This window comes from Capricornis sumatraensis, chromosome 5 (assembly GCF_032405125.1).
Source record: "Capricornis sumatraensis isolate serow.1 chromosome 5, serow.2, whole genome shotgun sequence".
Classification (NCBI taxonomy): domain Eukaryota; kingdom Metazoa; phylum Chordata; class Mammalia; order Artiodactyla; family Bovidae; genus Capricornis; species Capricornis sumatraensis.
The window spans coordinates 103,954,614-103,967,494 of NC_091073.1; the positions used below are offsets into that span (position 1 = coordinate 103,954,614).

Here is a 12,881-nt window from a genome sequence, read left to right on the forward strand (position 1 = left end):
CTGACAATAGGAGTGACATCCTGACTCAGAAATATTTCAAAGCAGCATGACCGGTAGCGATGCTGGTTCCTCAGACCAGCCATACAGACCAGCTGGTCCCTCAGACGTACCTCACATTGGTATTTCATTTGGGCTCATTCACTTTTGTAAGTGGCCAGATAATTTAGCCTATGCTAATTGGAAGCAGCAGTAATATTCCTGGTTAAACCTGGTGCAGGTTTTTGACTGGCACAAAAGAAACTTTGTAACTTACAGATATATGATAAACTAAGAGAGTGACTTTGTTGGTAAATCATTGTGGGAAAACTGCAGTTGCTGTCGTTAGTAACTTAAAATCAATTCAAGCAGTGCTGCAACCATGGTTTCCTCCTTTTCCCATAAGGTGTATTTAGCAAGTGAAGTGAGTGAAGTCACTCAGTCATGTCCGACTCTTTGCGACCCCATGGACTGTAGCCTACCAGGCTTCTCCATCCACGGGATTTTCCAGGCAAGAATCCTGGAGTGAGTTACCATTTCCTTCTCCAGGGAATCTTCCCGACCCAGGGATCGAACCTGGGTCTCCCGCATTGGAGGCAGACTCTTTAACCTCTGAGCCACCAGGGAAGTAGCTGATGGTAAAAATCTGAAATGTGTCACGCTGGAGGGGTTGGGAACAACATCCAGTCCTGTGGCAAAGACTTCTATCATGGGGGTAGGGGTGCAGTTTGGGAAGAAGGAGGAGGCCTGGACTTCAGAGTCATTTCAAGGAAGACATTTATTGAGCAGACAGGCACACAGTTTACCGTACCATATAAGTTGCTGGAGACTTTAAGAGACATAAGACATCTCCCCTCCCCTCCAGGGGTCTCATCAACTGTGCTTATCTTTTTCGGGGCGAACTACTCATTGCCTCCTGAAGAAAACCCATCGACATATCATTAATAGTGCTGTGGCCTTAGTTTCTGCCTCCTCAGTAAGACAGGTACGAACTATGAAGGTTTTTCCTTCCTCGCAACGCTTAACCAGCATGGTGGTATTGAAGGTTAGTGCTGAGTGGAGAGAGAGACACTGATCTCAATGTGTCTTCTTTCTGCCTCCTTTTCCTTTGACAGAGAACAGCACCAGCCTCATTCTGCAGGGGACACTGTTTCTTTGCAGGGATTTGGTGCCACGGTATAGAGAAGCCATTGATGAGAGATACTTAAAAGAGGAGTGATAAGAGTACTGATGGCCACAAAGAGGCCTCCCTAAGAACTGCCCTTTTGTGGGGAGAGCTTGGCGAGAAACACCTAGGAGAAAGGAGCCGACGTCAGGTCTCAGGTTCTGGGTGAGACTTCCCCCGAAGAGATGACACTGGTTTCACTCTCTGCACTTGGTAGCATGATTTGGGTTTTCTCCTTCTATTCCTAAACGGGACTGAGAATTTAAGAATAACATCAAACCCAGGGGGACTGGTCAGTTTGTGAGGCTTAGCCTCTGAGGGGCAACGAAGACAGACTTGTCTCTTGCCAGCTTTCAGAAAGAGCTGGTTGGAGAGACAAGCTACAAGGGAGGGAGAAGGGTTTTAGGTTTCCTTCCACTGCAGCGCTGAGGAAGGAGGGCAGAACGGAAGACACTGACATCTGGGCCTGTGCATTGTGCTTGGAGGCTCTCCGCATGTCACCGGAGGTGGAAGACGGAGGAATCTTCTGAGGGGGTCCTGTGCTCCTGGTGGTCCTCTCAGCCTGTTGGTCAGCCTCTGCTGGGTGCTGGTCGCTCCTGGGGTCGGGCTGTTCGCCCGCAGGGGTCAGGCCTGATCAGTGATATTACTGACCTTGGCCCAGGCAGGAAACGTGTTGAGGTCGAAGAGGCTTATTCCCCACGTATTGATGGCCACCATCACTGTCACCAGGCCAATGACATTGACCCCCAGACCAGCTTTCACCTGCAGGGCACAAGCAGCAGGGCGCACAGCCCACGGTCCCTGTGAGCAGACAGCACAAGTGCCCAAGTGCCCCCTGCCTGAGCCTCCTCCTGACATGACCCCAGCCCCCCTGCATGGCCCTGACTTGTTCCCGTCACTGCCCCCTGGTACTCTAGTGGTGCCTTATAGCGGGCACAGGCCTGTAGAGGACCGGCGGACAGGAAGGACTTGGGGCTGGGAGACGGCCGTTGGCATCATCTCTCCTTTTGTAGCACGCTCACTATTGCATGGAGGCCTAGGAGGTGTGTGCTTGGGACACCAAATCTTGGAATGTTAGGTTGCACGGAAACAGCTACATGACTGAGAAATGTGTTCACTGAGATAGGGGAGCTCCTCGAAGCTGAAGCCTATCAGAGCCATCACTGTGCCTTCACAGCAGGGGCCTCCCGGGAGAGCCTGCGTTCTGTGACTGTTGCCTTTTCCCCACAAGGAACAGCTAAGGAAGTAGTGTCCTTGGGTTCACCTGGGCAAACGTCAGCCGCCTGCACCAGCCCTTCCACAGAAAGGCAACAGACAGCGCCCTGGCTGGGGGCGTGGGGCCTTTGCTGCTTTCTCCTGGGGGAACGTCACCGCCAAGGCTCTGACCGCTTCGTTTCTGTCGTGGCACTGACATGCCCAGGTGGAAGGGGGACGTGGGGGAAGAAGGATGGCAGAGCCAGGGCTGTCTGGGAAAGTGTCCGCTAAGGAGGGCTGGCATCCTAGCGGGTGACAACCCAAGTGCGCAGTGAGTCACCGCGAGTCCACTAACCGGGACTGAGTTGGGCAGGTTGCAAGGGAAAAGTGAATGTGAGGAAATGGTTGATGATGAGTCGCCTTTCGGCCTTCTGGCCCAAGCCTTGTACTTATGAATCATCCTGTCCCCCTGAAACTTGCGGCATGGAGAACTCCCCATGTTTCCCAGCGGGTAAGAGGAAGCGGGTTCTAAAGGAGCTAAGTGAAGGTCGTTTAGAGCTGAGAGGGACCACACAGAGCATCTGGGCTGAACCTGCTCACTTAGCAGATGAGGAAAGTGAAGCCTTGAGTCAGTGCCCAGGTGGGCACTGGGTTAGGGTTAGTGTTAGGGTTAGGCTCACGGCTCGTCATCTGGTGCCTCTAAAAATGACTGGCTCTGGTCCCTTGATTCCAGGGTAAAGGCTGAGGGTGAGCGGTGGGAGCACTCGGCAGAGGGAGCAGGATCGGGGGTGCAGGGGCAGGTCGAGGGGACAGGAGAGTCATGGTGGAGCTCAGCAGGAGTGGATGGGGCTGCGCAGTAAGATCTGGGGGTGGAAGGGGACAGGGGTGGCTGTGACCCCCTTCCCGAGGTAATTCAGATGACTTAGATGATCATTTTGAGAGTAGAGAGGATCTGAATATCTGCTCCCAGCCCGAAGCTCTTTCTTCCTTTCCTCTGTTTGATATTTACAGAGCTGCCAAGATCTAGTTTGGATCTGAGTGAGAAACTAGCCCCCAGCAAGGAAGGCCGGGCCCAGTTACCTGTATGAGGGGTTCCCCCCTCCCCAACCTGATCAGCCCTAGGTGTCGAGGAGCACAGCAGTGAGCACAGGCTGAGGGGTGGAGGGTGGCCCCACACTAAAACCAGCTGCAAAGCGTCCCCGCCAAGCCGTGTTTCGTGAGCCTCGCTGAAAACTAAGAAATGAGTATGGGTGCTTCATTTTACGGTTGTTGCTTTGGGGGTTTCTTGCTTGGGGAGAGGGTTGGACAGGGAGGAGAATCTTGTTCTTACAAAGTATCTTTCACCCTCAGTTCATAAAGTGTCTCACACTTAACCTTTTATGAATAAGCCAGCAACTCTGGGCCAACATCCCCACAGTTCAGTGCAGGAACTAAGCAAAAACCAGAACAAGCTCTCGGCTTCCAGAGTGGGTCACACCCCGGGTTGGTCCCAGCCTTTTCTGTCTACGTTCCCACTCTCTTCCCAGATTAGGGCTGGGGAGAGCACATGATTGCTGTTCTTGGTGCTTGTGGACCAAAGAAAAACCTTTCACCAGAACCATTCTTTCTGCCACCCTGGGGCTGAGCTATGACAGATCAGGGGTACTGCTTATAAAATAATAAACTTTAGAAAGCTATATAGGGCCAGTCATCCCTGTCTTCATGGCAGGCGGGCCTGGTGGGAAGAGGCCACCCACGACTCACCATATCTTTAATCTGGCAGTGCCCGTAGCTGAAGACGATGGCGTTGGGGGGATTGCCCACTGGCAGCATCACTGCAAAGGAGATGCACATGGTGACCGGGATCAGGGTGTAGAGTGGATTTATTTGCAGCGTTTCAGACTAGAACAGAATTCACAGAAACATTAGCATGGAGGTTAGACTTGCATTTGCTATGCTTACCATCACGAGTGTGCCTAAATGATGGCTGAGTGTCAGCTGCCCTTGACTGAATACCATGTGCGACGGACAGGTAAACCACGCCCTCAAAAGCACGGAGTCCCGGGCTCCTTGGATGGGTCCCTGCTGCTCACTCACTCCCCATGGAAACATGGACTCCAAGTTGCCTCCCTACTAGAACGGATGTTTCATTTCTTGGTGCTGGTCTAAGGGAGTAGTTTTAAAATTTGATGCTTCAGCTGAGAAATTCTTGCAATACAAATCTCATGAACAAATTGCGTTGATTGAGGTAGACATTTCTTGCTCTTGGCGTGCAGAACTAAGGTTTTTTTTTTTTTTCTTTCCCCAAGTTATGAAAACTGCCTTATGTGGGACTTGAACCTGTGGGAACCTGTGGTCTTACCCTCAATGGTACCACGTTTTAAGTGCATTCTTGCACTCACATAGGCAGGCTGATGAGAGGGAAAAGTTGGAGGGAGCAGTGAGCAGAGAGTGGCTGAGTGGGAGGAGGTTGGGGCTGATAGAGTAGGAAGATACTATCTTGTTGGTGATGAGGAAGAGCCTTCATCTTAGAGGTTCCACCTCACAGAATGGGATGGAGGCAGCATTGTGTTTGGTGGATCACCTCTGGGGCTCCTTAGCCAGGCCGAGATCTGCCAGTGGCTCCACCCCCACCATCCGACTGTGCAAACACCTACTCCATTAATCACAAATTGTTCTGAGACCCAGGAATGAGGCTGGCATTGCTCATAATTCTGAGAGTCTCCTGGACAGAGAAGCTGGGTGGAGGCGGTGATGACCGAGCTGTGGTTTTGGTCTCTGCAGCTGAGAGTACTTCTGGGGACATTTTTGTCTCCATTTTCTGTAGCTGTTTCTCCTGCCCTCCTGGTAGGTCTCATCCCTGGAGAAGGGAAAGGCTACTCACTCCAATATTCTGGCCTGGAGAACTCCATGGACTGTATAGTCCATGGGGTCACAAAAGAATCGGATACGACTGAGTGACTTTCACTTCACTTCCATAGGAGAGGAAGATGGATGGTGATTGTGGGGTATTAGAATCCTAGGGTTTTACAGTTATCTTGTCCATTCTTGTTTCCATTCAGAACTGCCCCTAAACTAAGCCTAGACTTTTGGGAAAGGGTTTCTAGAGCTCTTGCTTTTATTATCTATTTACTTATCAGTTACTGGACATCTCAGAGCCCTGCTCTACTCACCAGACTGCACACGATGGGCAGGAAGATGGTGATGGTGGCTGGGTTGCTCACAAACTCTGTGACAATGGACACCAGGATGCACGCCAGCAGGGTGACAGCCCAAGGTGGGAGGCTGCTCAGAGACAGCATCTGCTGCCCGATCCACGTGGAGAGACCGGAGGTCTGCAGGGAGACAAGGCGATGCAGTGAGGAGAGAGTGGCACTCTTAGCCTCCAGAAGGTCAGGGATGGTGGGGGCTGGACAGGACCACCAGGAGCCATCTAATTTGCCTCCCTATTTTTAGGCAGGCTGGATCCACAAGCATTCCTGGTTTTTTTTTTTATGATTAAGTCACTTCATAGCCCAGCAAATTCTTTTCTTTTTTAATATTTATTTATTTAGCTGTGCTGGGTCTTAGTTGCAGCATGCAGGATCTAGTTCCCTGACCAAGGATCAAACCTGAGCCCCCTGCACTGGGAGTGTGGAGTCTTAGCCACTGGACCACAATGGTCTCAGCAGATTCTTTTTTTTTTCTTATTGATTGCACATTTAGTCTTAGAGCCGCCTGGTCAGTCGTTGTCACAGGGCACGGAGAGCCTCCACTTGCTGCGATCCTCCTCGGCGCTCTGGCGACTCGGCAGGGATTGGAGACCTTGGGGGTGATGGGCTGCTCAGCTTCACACCTGCTACTCTTTCTCCAGCCTCCGACAGCGTCATGCTGTCTATTCATTCAACAGTGCCCTTTGCACAGGTCACCAAGTGTAATCCTTATTCCTGCTTTTGAAATCTATTTCTGTTATCACCCACGAAAGGGAAAAAATTATCACCATGTTTGGATAGTAACTTTTCCTCTGGTCTTTGGGGCCTGAGTAGGCAGGGCTGGGCATTAGAAATTTTATGTGAGCAATGAGGGAGAGAGGAATTCCTTGTCGTGGCAAAGGTGCCACCTCACTAGCCTGGAAATGGTCATTCAGCCTCAGCCTGTGTTAGGTTCAGGTCTGTCTCATCACAGCTGACATCAGGATCTACCATCTGCCCATACTTCTTGTCAATATGAAATAAAGGCTTGAACCTTTTCCATTAGCAACACCTACACACATCAACTCAAATAAACGATTATTTCCACTTGGAGTAATTCATTTGGTTGGAAGATGTTCATCTGCCAATGATGAGGGCTCTCCCCATCCCCTAAAAATGAAGGGCACAATTGAGTTTATGTTCTTAAAAAACCCCAGGTTGCCATATGCACTCTCCAGCTCTCCCCCCCTCCCTCCTCTGCCTTCTCTAGTTGACATGCTCTGACTTTTCCTGTTCACCCTCCAGACTGCAAATGCAATAAAGAAGTGAGGACTAGGGCAAGAAACAGGGTGAGACGGTTTAGGATTTCTCAAACTGCGGGCCTTCCTCATATTCTCCTATTAAGGATGGCCTCACTATGTTGTCAGCAGACCACTCTTTCTCTTCTCCAAGTTCATCAAAAGCTCATTTCATCTCCACAGTACCTGGGCCACTTCATGGCACGCTCATAGACAACTGATAACCAAAGGGCTTCAGAACTCTCTCATGTAGCCATTTTTACCTTGAGCACTTCCTCTTTTTTTTTTTTCTTCCCTCCACTGACTGAGAGCTATAAATGCAATATATGAGGACTACCTCAGTTAATGGAGGGTGCAGTGCCTGGAACCTCTGTAATTTCCATTGCTTGTGACACATAAAACTGCTCACCAGACAGACAGAGGAGGCAGAGAAGTTAGCTGAGTGGGAGCAGTAGGTTTTATGAAGAATTGGAGTATTTATTTATCATGTTATCCAATAGTACTTGTAAGTAAAGTGAAATAAGGGCAATTTTTTTTTTCCAGAAGAACTAGCTTATACTATAATTTGAAATAAACTGATAAATTAGACTGTAAAGTTAGGGGAAAAAACACAATAAAAGAAACCTTTATTTTTTAAATCCTTGGGATGAAAACATTTTTATTGAATTTTTCTCACTAATGTTAAGACTGAAATTATTTCAGATTCAGGAAGAATCACACATACTGTATCTAAATTATATTATTAAAATAGTAGAGTGAGTAGGTTTTATAGCCATACCATCTGTACATGTACAATTTTAGTAAAAAAAAAAAAAAAAAAAAATCTTGCCAGGCTGGGCTCAGTGGCCAAAACTAACCACTGAAATTCAACAAGGATAAATATGATATTATGAACTTGGAGTCAGAAATATTGAAAGCATATATACAGAACTGACTGAAGGACTTGAAGCTTAATAATGGCTAACAATGAAAAGAATGAAGGGTATTAGTTGACTGTGGTTTCAGTGTAAGCATTGACATGAGTGCCAATGAAGCCTTGTAAAAGCTTCCATAAAATAAAGGATGGGGCTTGAGTTATTGTTAATAACTGCTCTACTCTGCAGCAGACTGACCACCCCTGGACTGTGTTTGATCAAAGGCAAAGTGTAGTGAGTCCTAAGGAGAGAGACCAGTGTGGTCAGGGGTCACTACTCCTATGAAGAATGGTTAAAGGAACTGGGGAGTTTTAGTTGGAAGAAAGCATGATCTAGGGGAACATAGTAAGTGTCTTTATTGTTTTAATAATTATTACTGAGGAGAGGGTTCCTGAGAAGAAAGCCGGACCAAGGAGTGGAAGACATCCAGAAGACCTGAGCTGAAAGTCAGGAGTGACTTCTCTGCTGGCTGTGCAGGGCTGTCCCTGTCACCCAAGGTGTCCTGGAGGGAAGAAGTCTCTCCTGGGTGGGCTAGGGGACCCAGTGTCCTCCATGGTTCCTTCCAAGCGGAGGACCCAGGGACCTTATTACTGATGCAGATAGCACTGAGGCCCACACAAGGGGCAGTCAAAACTGAGCCAAGTTGAGAATGGGTTAGTGTGTTAAACACATAGGGAAGACAGAGGGAGCAAACAGTGAGAACCTTAACCTGATTGTTAACGGTTGTTTACTTCAGGAAAGGGTTAGGAAAATCAACTCTTTTCCACCAGCCCCCTTTAAAAGATCTCATCCCAAAGCCTCCCACTCAGGAAATCAGAGGGCATCTACACCCGCTTTAGCATACATTCTCCAAAGGGCCTCAGGGTAGGCCTACAGGCTAACTGAGGGATCAGTCGGGGGCATCTCTGAGCCCTTACAGCTGTCACCACTGTCAGATCCCCAGAAGGAGATGGCTACAAAGTCCAGTGCTTCTCCCGCCTGCAGCGGCCTGGGCCCATCCCCGGGGTGTGGATGCCTGTGTGCCGGGACTCTAACTCTGCTCCCAGTAGTGCCATTTAGTAGTGCCATTTGTTCCGGGTGGGACACGATGTCCATTCCTGGCTTCCCTTCCCAGCGACGGGTGAACACTCACCTCTTAGCACCTTTGAATCTTCCCTCCCAGAACCATAAGGACTGGCTTTACATAGTTTACATACTGAAAACTACTTGGTGCAATACGACGACTCAGGGGTTACCTTGCTGCCAGAAGCCAGGGCATAGCCTCCTCCCACCAGAATGACGATCTCCCAGGGCATCGTCTTCTGGAAGTCCTTCCACGTGATGATGGGCTCCATGCCCGGCGAGGGCCCCCGGTCGTCCCCTAGATGACAGGGAGGCAGAGCCAGATGAACCCTCCTGGTGTGACTCGTGGAGACAGGGGTCTCGTTGTTGAACGAGAGGATACTCTGCTACGCCGGGAGGAGTCAGAAGGGCTTTGGTAAGGCTCCTTCCAGAAATTCTGAACTTAGACCATTATTTGACTGGAGCCAGCCCCGACTCTTCCCTTGAACTCCTCTCACCATCTCTCTTTTTCCCGAAGCAAGGCTTCTTCGCTGGAATCAGGAAGAGGAGGAAGCCAAGGAAGACAGAGACCGTGGCATCGGTGCGATAGCCCTTCCTGCCAGAGACAAGCAGAGCTGGGGAGGAGAGTCAGGAGGCCCAGGGGTCACACCGGGCCTGGGACAGCCTGTCTGAACGTGGTGCCTTCCCAGGGCACCTAGTCTAGTGGGGACCTCAGCCTTCCTTCTGGCCAGCTGCTTCCATGCCATCCACTGGTGGATTTAATATCTGGAGGCAGGGCCTGACTAGGGTAGATGTCTTAGTGTGAATTTATGGACCTGTTGGAAGGAGTGAGCAGGAGTTATTTTAGATAGAGGAGAAGAGAAAAGGAGGCGTTCTCTTTTCTGGGAGGGTCACAAGCTGGTGATGAGAGCTTGTGGCCTGTGGCCCTGGCCCTCGGGAATATGGGGGGCAGGACACGCCTCGGCCACTGCGACCATAGCCTTTACAGGTGGTGTTTTACTCTACATTTTCTCCTTTAACTCTCGAAACAAGCACTTAGGTAACAAGACCAAGGTCATGTGGATGGTAAGCGGCAGCTCCTGACCCCAACCCTGGAGGCAGACTCCAAAGACTATTTTCTTCCTGAGTCTGCACTGCAACTTCCCTAAGAAAGGGGAATTTTTAAGAGGACAGTGCTTCCTCGGTTCCTGACTATCCCTAAGAGTCTAGGAGGGGACCCTGGTGGGTACTGCCTGAAGAGTTCGGGTGAGGCGGTTGTTCACAGAGATGGTATCATTTACTTTTCAAAGAAGGAATCCCAACCAGGAACAAAGCCAGGCTCCCGAGTAAACCACAGCACGGTCATCAGGACGAAGAAGAATCCAGTGACCATTTCCGGGTAGCTAGAAGAGAAAACAGGAAGACCTCCTCCAGGAACTGGGACTTTTCTCTTGGCCTCCTCCCTTTGCTTCGGGATGCTCTTGCGATCAGGGTTCCAGGACTGGAGACCTGAGACGCAGCTTCTGCTCAACCACTTGGAATACTGCAATGGGGAAGGGTGGCCCCTAGGGGCCTGGGGGCCAGCTTGACTTTGGCATCAAATAGCACCTCTAGTTGTACTTGAGGAAAACTCCCCCAGCTCAGGAGGCCACCGAGAACGAGGCTGCTTCTTTGCGCACTTTACCTGCTGTGATTTTCCCCTGGGGAAAGAGAAAAAGGGTGGAGGGCTGATTCTTACGTGATGGCTCCCAGCTTCTCATATTCCTCTTGGATCCTCTTCTCTGATAACTCCTCCCTTTTGGTCTTCTTCTTCTTACTCAGAGAGCAGGTCTCTTTAAAACTGAGAAGGGAAGAATGAGCAGAGGAATGAAGGCCACTTCTGAAAGCAAGTGGAGAGCAAGTCGTAAGCAAACACAAACTGCTGGCTGGCGGTGATGGTTCTCCTCTCCCCTCGTCCCGCCTGTCATGTGACTTCGTCTGCAAGTTAGCACAGCCCCTCGGCAGCCTTCTCCCCAGCTTCCCGGCTGAATCTCTGGTATATAAATGTGAAGTCATGTCTCATGGACTTGTGTGAGGGTATTTATGTTTGGTTGTTTCTACACACTCATCTTTCCCCCGTTCCCAGTTGGGTTTTTAAATTACCTAATTAGGCTGCACCGTGTGGCTTGTGGGATCCTGTTCTATTCCGAACTAGAATCAAACCTGTGCCCCCTGCATTGGAAGCGCAGAGTCTTAGCCACTGGACTTCCAGGGAAGTCCCTACACACTCATCCCTTACATAAGTGAGAATCATTGTGATGCAGCATATGTATCTAGATGCTTATTTATTTATTTTTTGCAAGCACACGTAAGAGTGTGTGTGTGTGTGTGTATCTGTCTAGAGACAGGGTTGTTTGGGGTGAACGTGGGTATTAGTTTTCAACTAGCAATACTGGGAGCATAGAAGTACACAGTTGTCATTGATTTGACGATTGTCTCTTGAGTTATTTCTTTTTAAAAAAGCTCAGCTTAGAGAACATTCCCTGAGCAGTGGGAAAGTTGGGTCCCCTGGACTAATAGTAAAACATCAGGTATATCTTTCCTTTATGTGTTTGAAACTGATCAAATTTGGAGCAAGCATCAGTAATGGAAAGCTGGCTAAATAGATTAATATTAGAAATAGTATTGCAAGAGGAATGCCTAATGTTATTTTGAGTGATATGAGCATATTTTATACAACTATTAAGTAGAAATCAGTCACGTCTATAAAATTAAGCCTAAGGCAACTTCTACTTGGAGTCATTTCTTTAGAAATTAGTTCAAATTACTCTCCATGAAACTACATTAGCTATTCTCCCATTCAGACCTTTTATGAATCCAGCCCTTCCTCTAACCAGTCGGTTGACCTTAAGAACACTCCATCACAGAGCTCACAGAGAAGTGCAAAGTCCGTGTGAGTCTGGAGTATCTAGAAAACATGATGCCTGAGTCCTCGTCTACTCCACTGCCTTCTCTTCTGGGCACCCTTGATGGTTACTTGGCAGCTCCCACTTGAGTGTCCCCCTCAGGGCTTGGGCCATGGCCCTGGATGGATGGGAGAGCCTTGCTCTCAGGGCCCTAGGACTCACTTGCAGCCCAGGAACAGCCAGTGCATCCAGAACCAGCTGACCACCAGCATGATGAGGGAGATGGGGAAACTGAAGAGGAACCAGGTACCAAAGTTGACCACTTCTGCAGCCGGATACTGGCTGGAAGGGAAAGAACCAGGTTAGTGGTTAGAAAAGGGTGGATTTCCATGTAGTATTTTGGGGGCTAGTAAGCTAAATGGTCCTTAAGAAGACATACAGCAGAGTTAACAGAACAGCTGATGTTAAAAATATGGTAATATATTATCGAGAAGTCACTTGACAGCTGCAGCTGTACTGAGCCCAGCCAAGGATTATGAAATAAGCTAAAACGGCATCCAAGCAACCAAAATTGATATCATGGAAGTGTATACACGTCGCACTCTGGAGAATCACTCAGATCTGTTTCTTCTTAATTTATGTAAAGATTCTGATAAATTTACCACCCAAGACATAGCCTAAAGGAATAGGAATTGTCCCAGAAACTAAACCAGAAGGGCAGAAACTCAGAGCTCGGGCAGAGTACTGTGGTGTGAAGAGCTCAGGTCTTGGGGAGTTAGGTCTTAAGCTTTGCTCAATCCTTCCTCCTCCCATCTCCTTCCTCATTTTCCTCCATTTTCCTTCCTTCTCTCCCTGCTTGGGCGAGAACTCTCCAGCTCTCCACCCCCTCTTGTTTTCTCAGTGCCATCACCCTGTCAGCCATCCCCTCTCTCGAGGGTTTAACTATTCTCTCATCTGGATCATTCCTATCAGTGCTTACACGTCTTTCATCTTAAAAGCCCATTCTTGACCCTGTTTCGTCAGTCAGTCATGTCCAACTCTTTGTGACCCCACGGACTGCAGCATGCCAGTCTTCCCTGTTCTTTACCATCTCCCGGAGCTTGCCCAAACTCATCTCCACTGAGTTGGTGATGCCATCCAACCATCTCGGCCTCTGTCATCCCCTTCTCTTCCTGCCTTCAGTCTTTCCCAGCATCAGGGTCTTTTCCAATGAGTTGGGTCTTCACAGATTGTCAGGTGGCCAGAGTGCTGGAGCTTCA

At 49.1% G+C, this 12,881-nt stretch overlaps 1 protein-coding gene across 1 annotated transcript in view; it reads right to left on the reverse strand.

Moving 5' to 3' along the window:
- Positions 1 to 1,765: 1,765 nt before the first annotated feature.
- Positions 1,766 to 12,881, reverse strand: part of SLC13A4 (solute carrier family 13 member 4) — a 41,717-nt gene continuing 30,601 nt past the window's right edge. The window contains exons 9-16 of the mRNA XM_068973026.1: positions 11,845 to 11,964; positions 10,476 to 10,577; positions 10,039 to 10,140; positions 9,256 to 9,353; positions 8,932 to 9,056; positions 5,488 to 5,649; positions 4,079 to 4,216; positions 1,766 to 1,903 (exon numbers count right to left, since the gene is read on the reverse strand). Of these exons, the coding sequence (XP_068829127.1) occupies positions 1,766 to 1,903; positions 4,079 to 4,216; positions 5,488 to 5,649; positions 8,932 to 9,056; positions 9,256 to 9,353; positions 10,039 to 10,140; positions 10,476 to 10,577; positions 11,845 to 11,964 (985 nt within the window). The remainder of the gene's footprint in view (positions 1,904 to 4,078; positions 4,217 to 5,487; positions 5,650 to 8,931; positions 9,057 to 9,255; positions 9,354 to 10,038; positions 10,141 to 10,475; positions 10,578 to 11,844; positions 11,965 to 12,881) is intronic.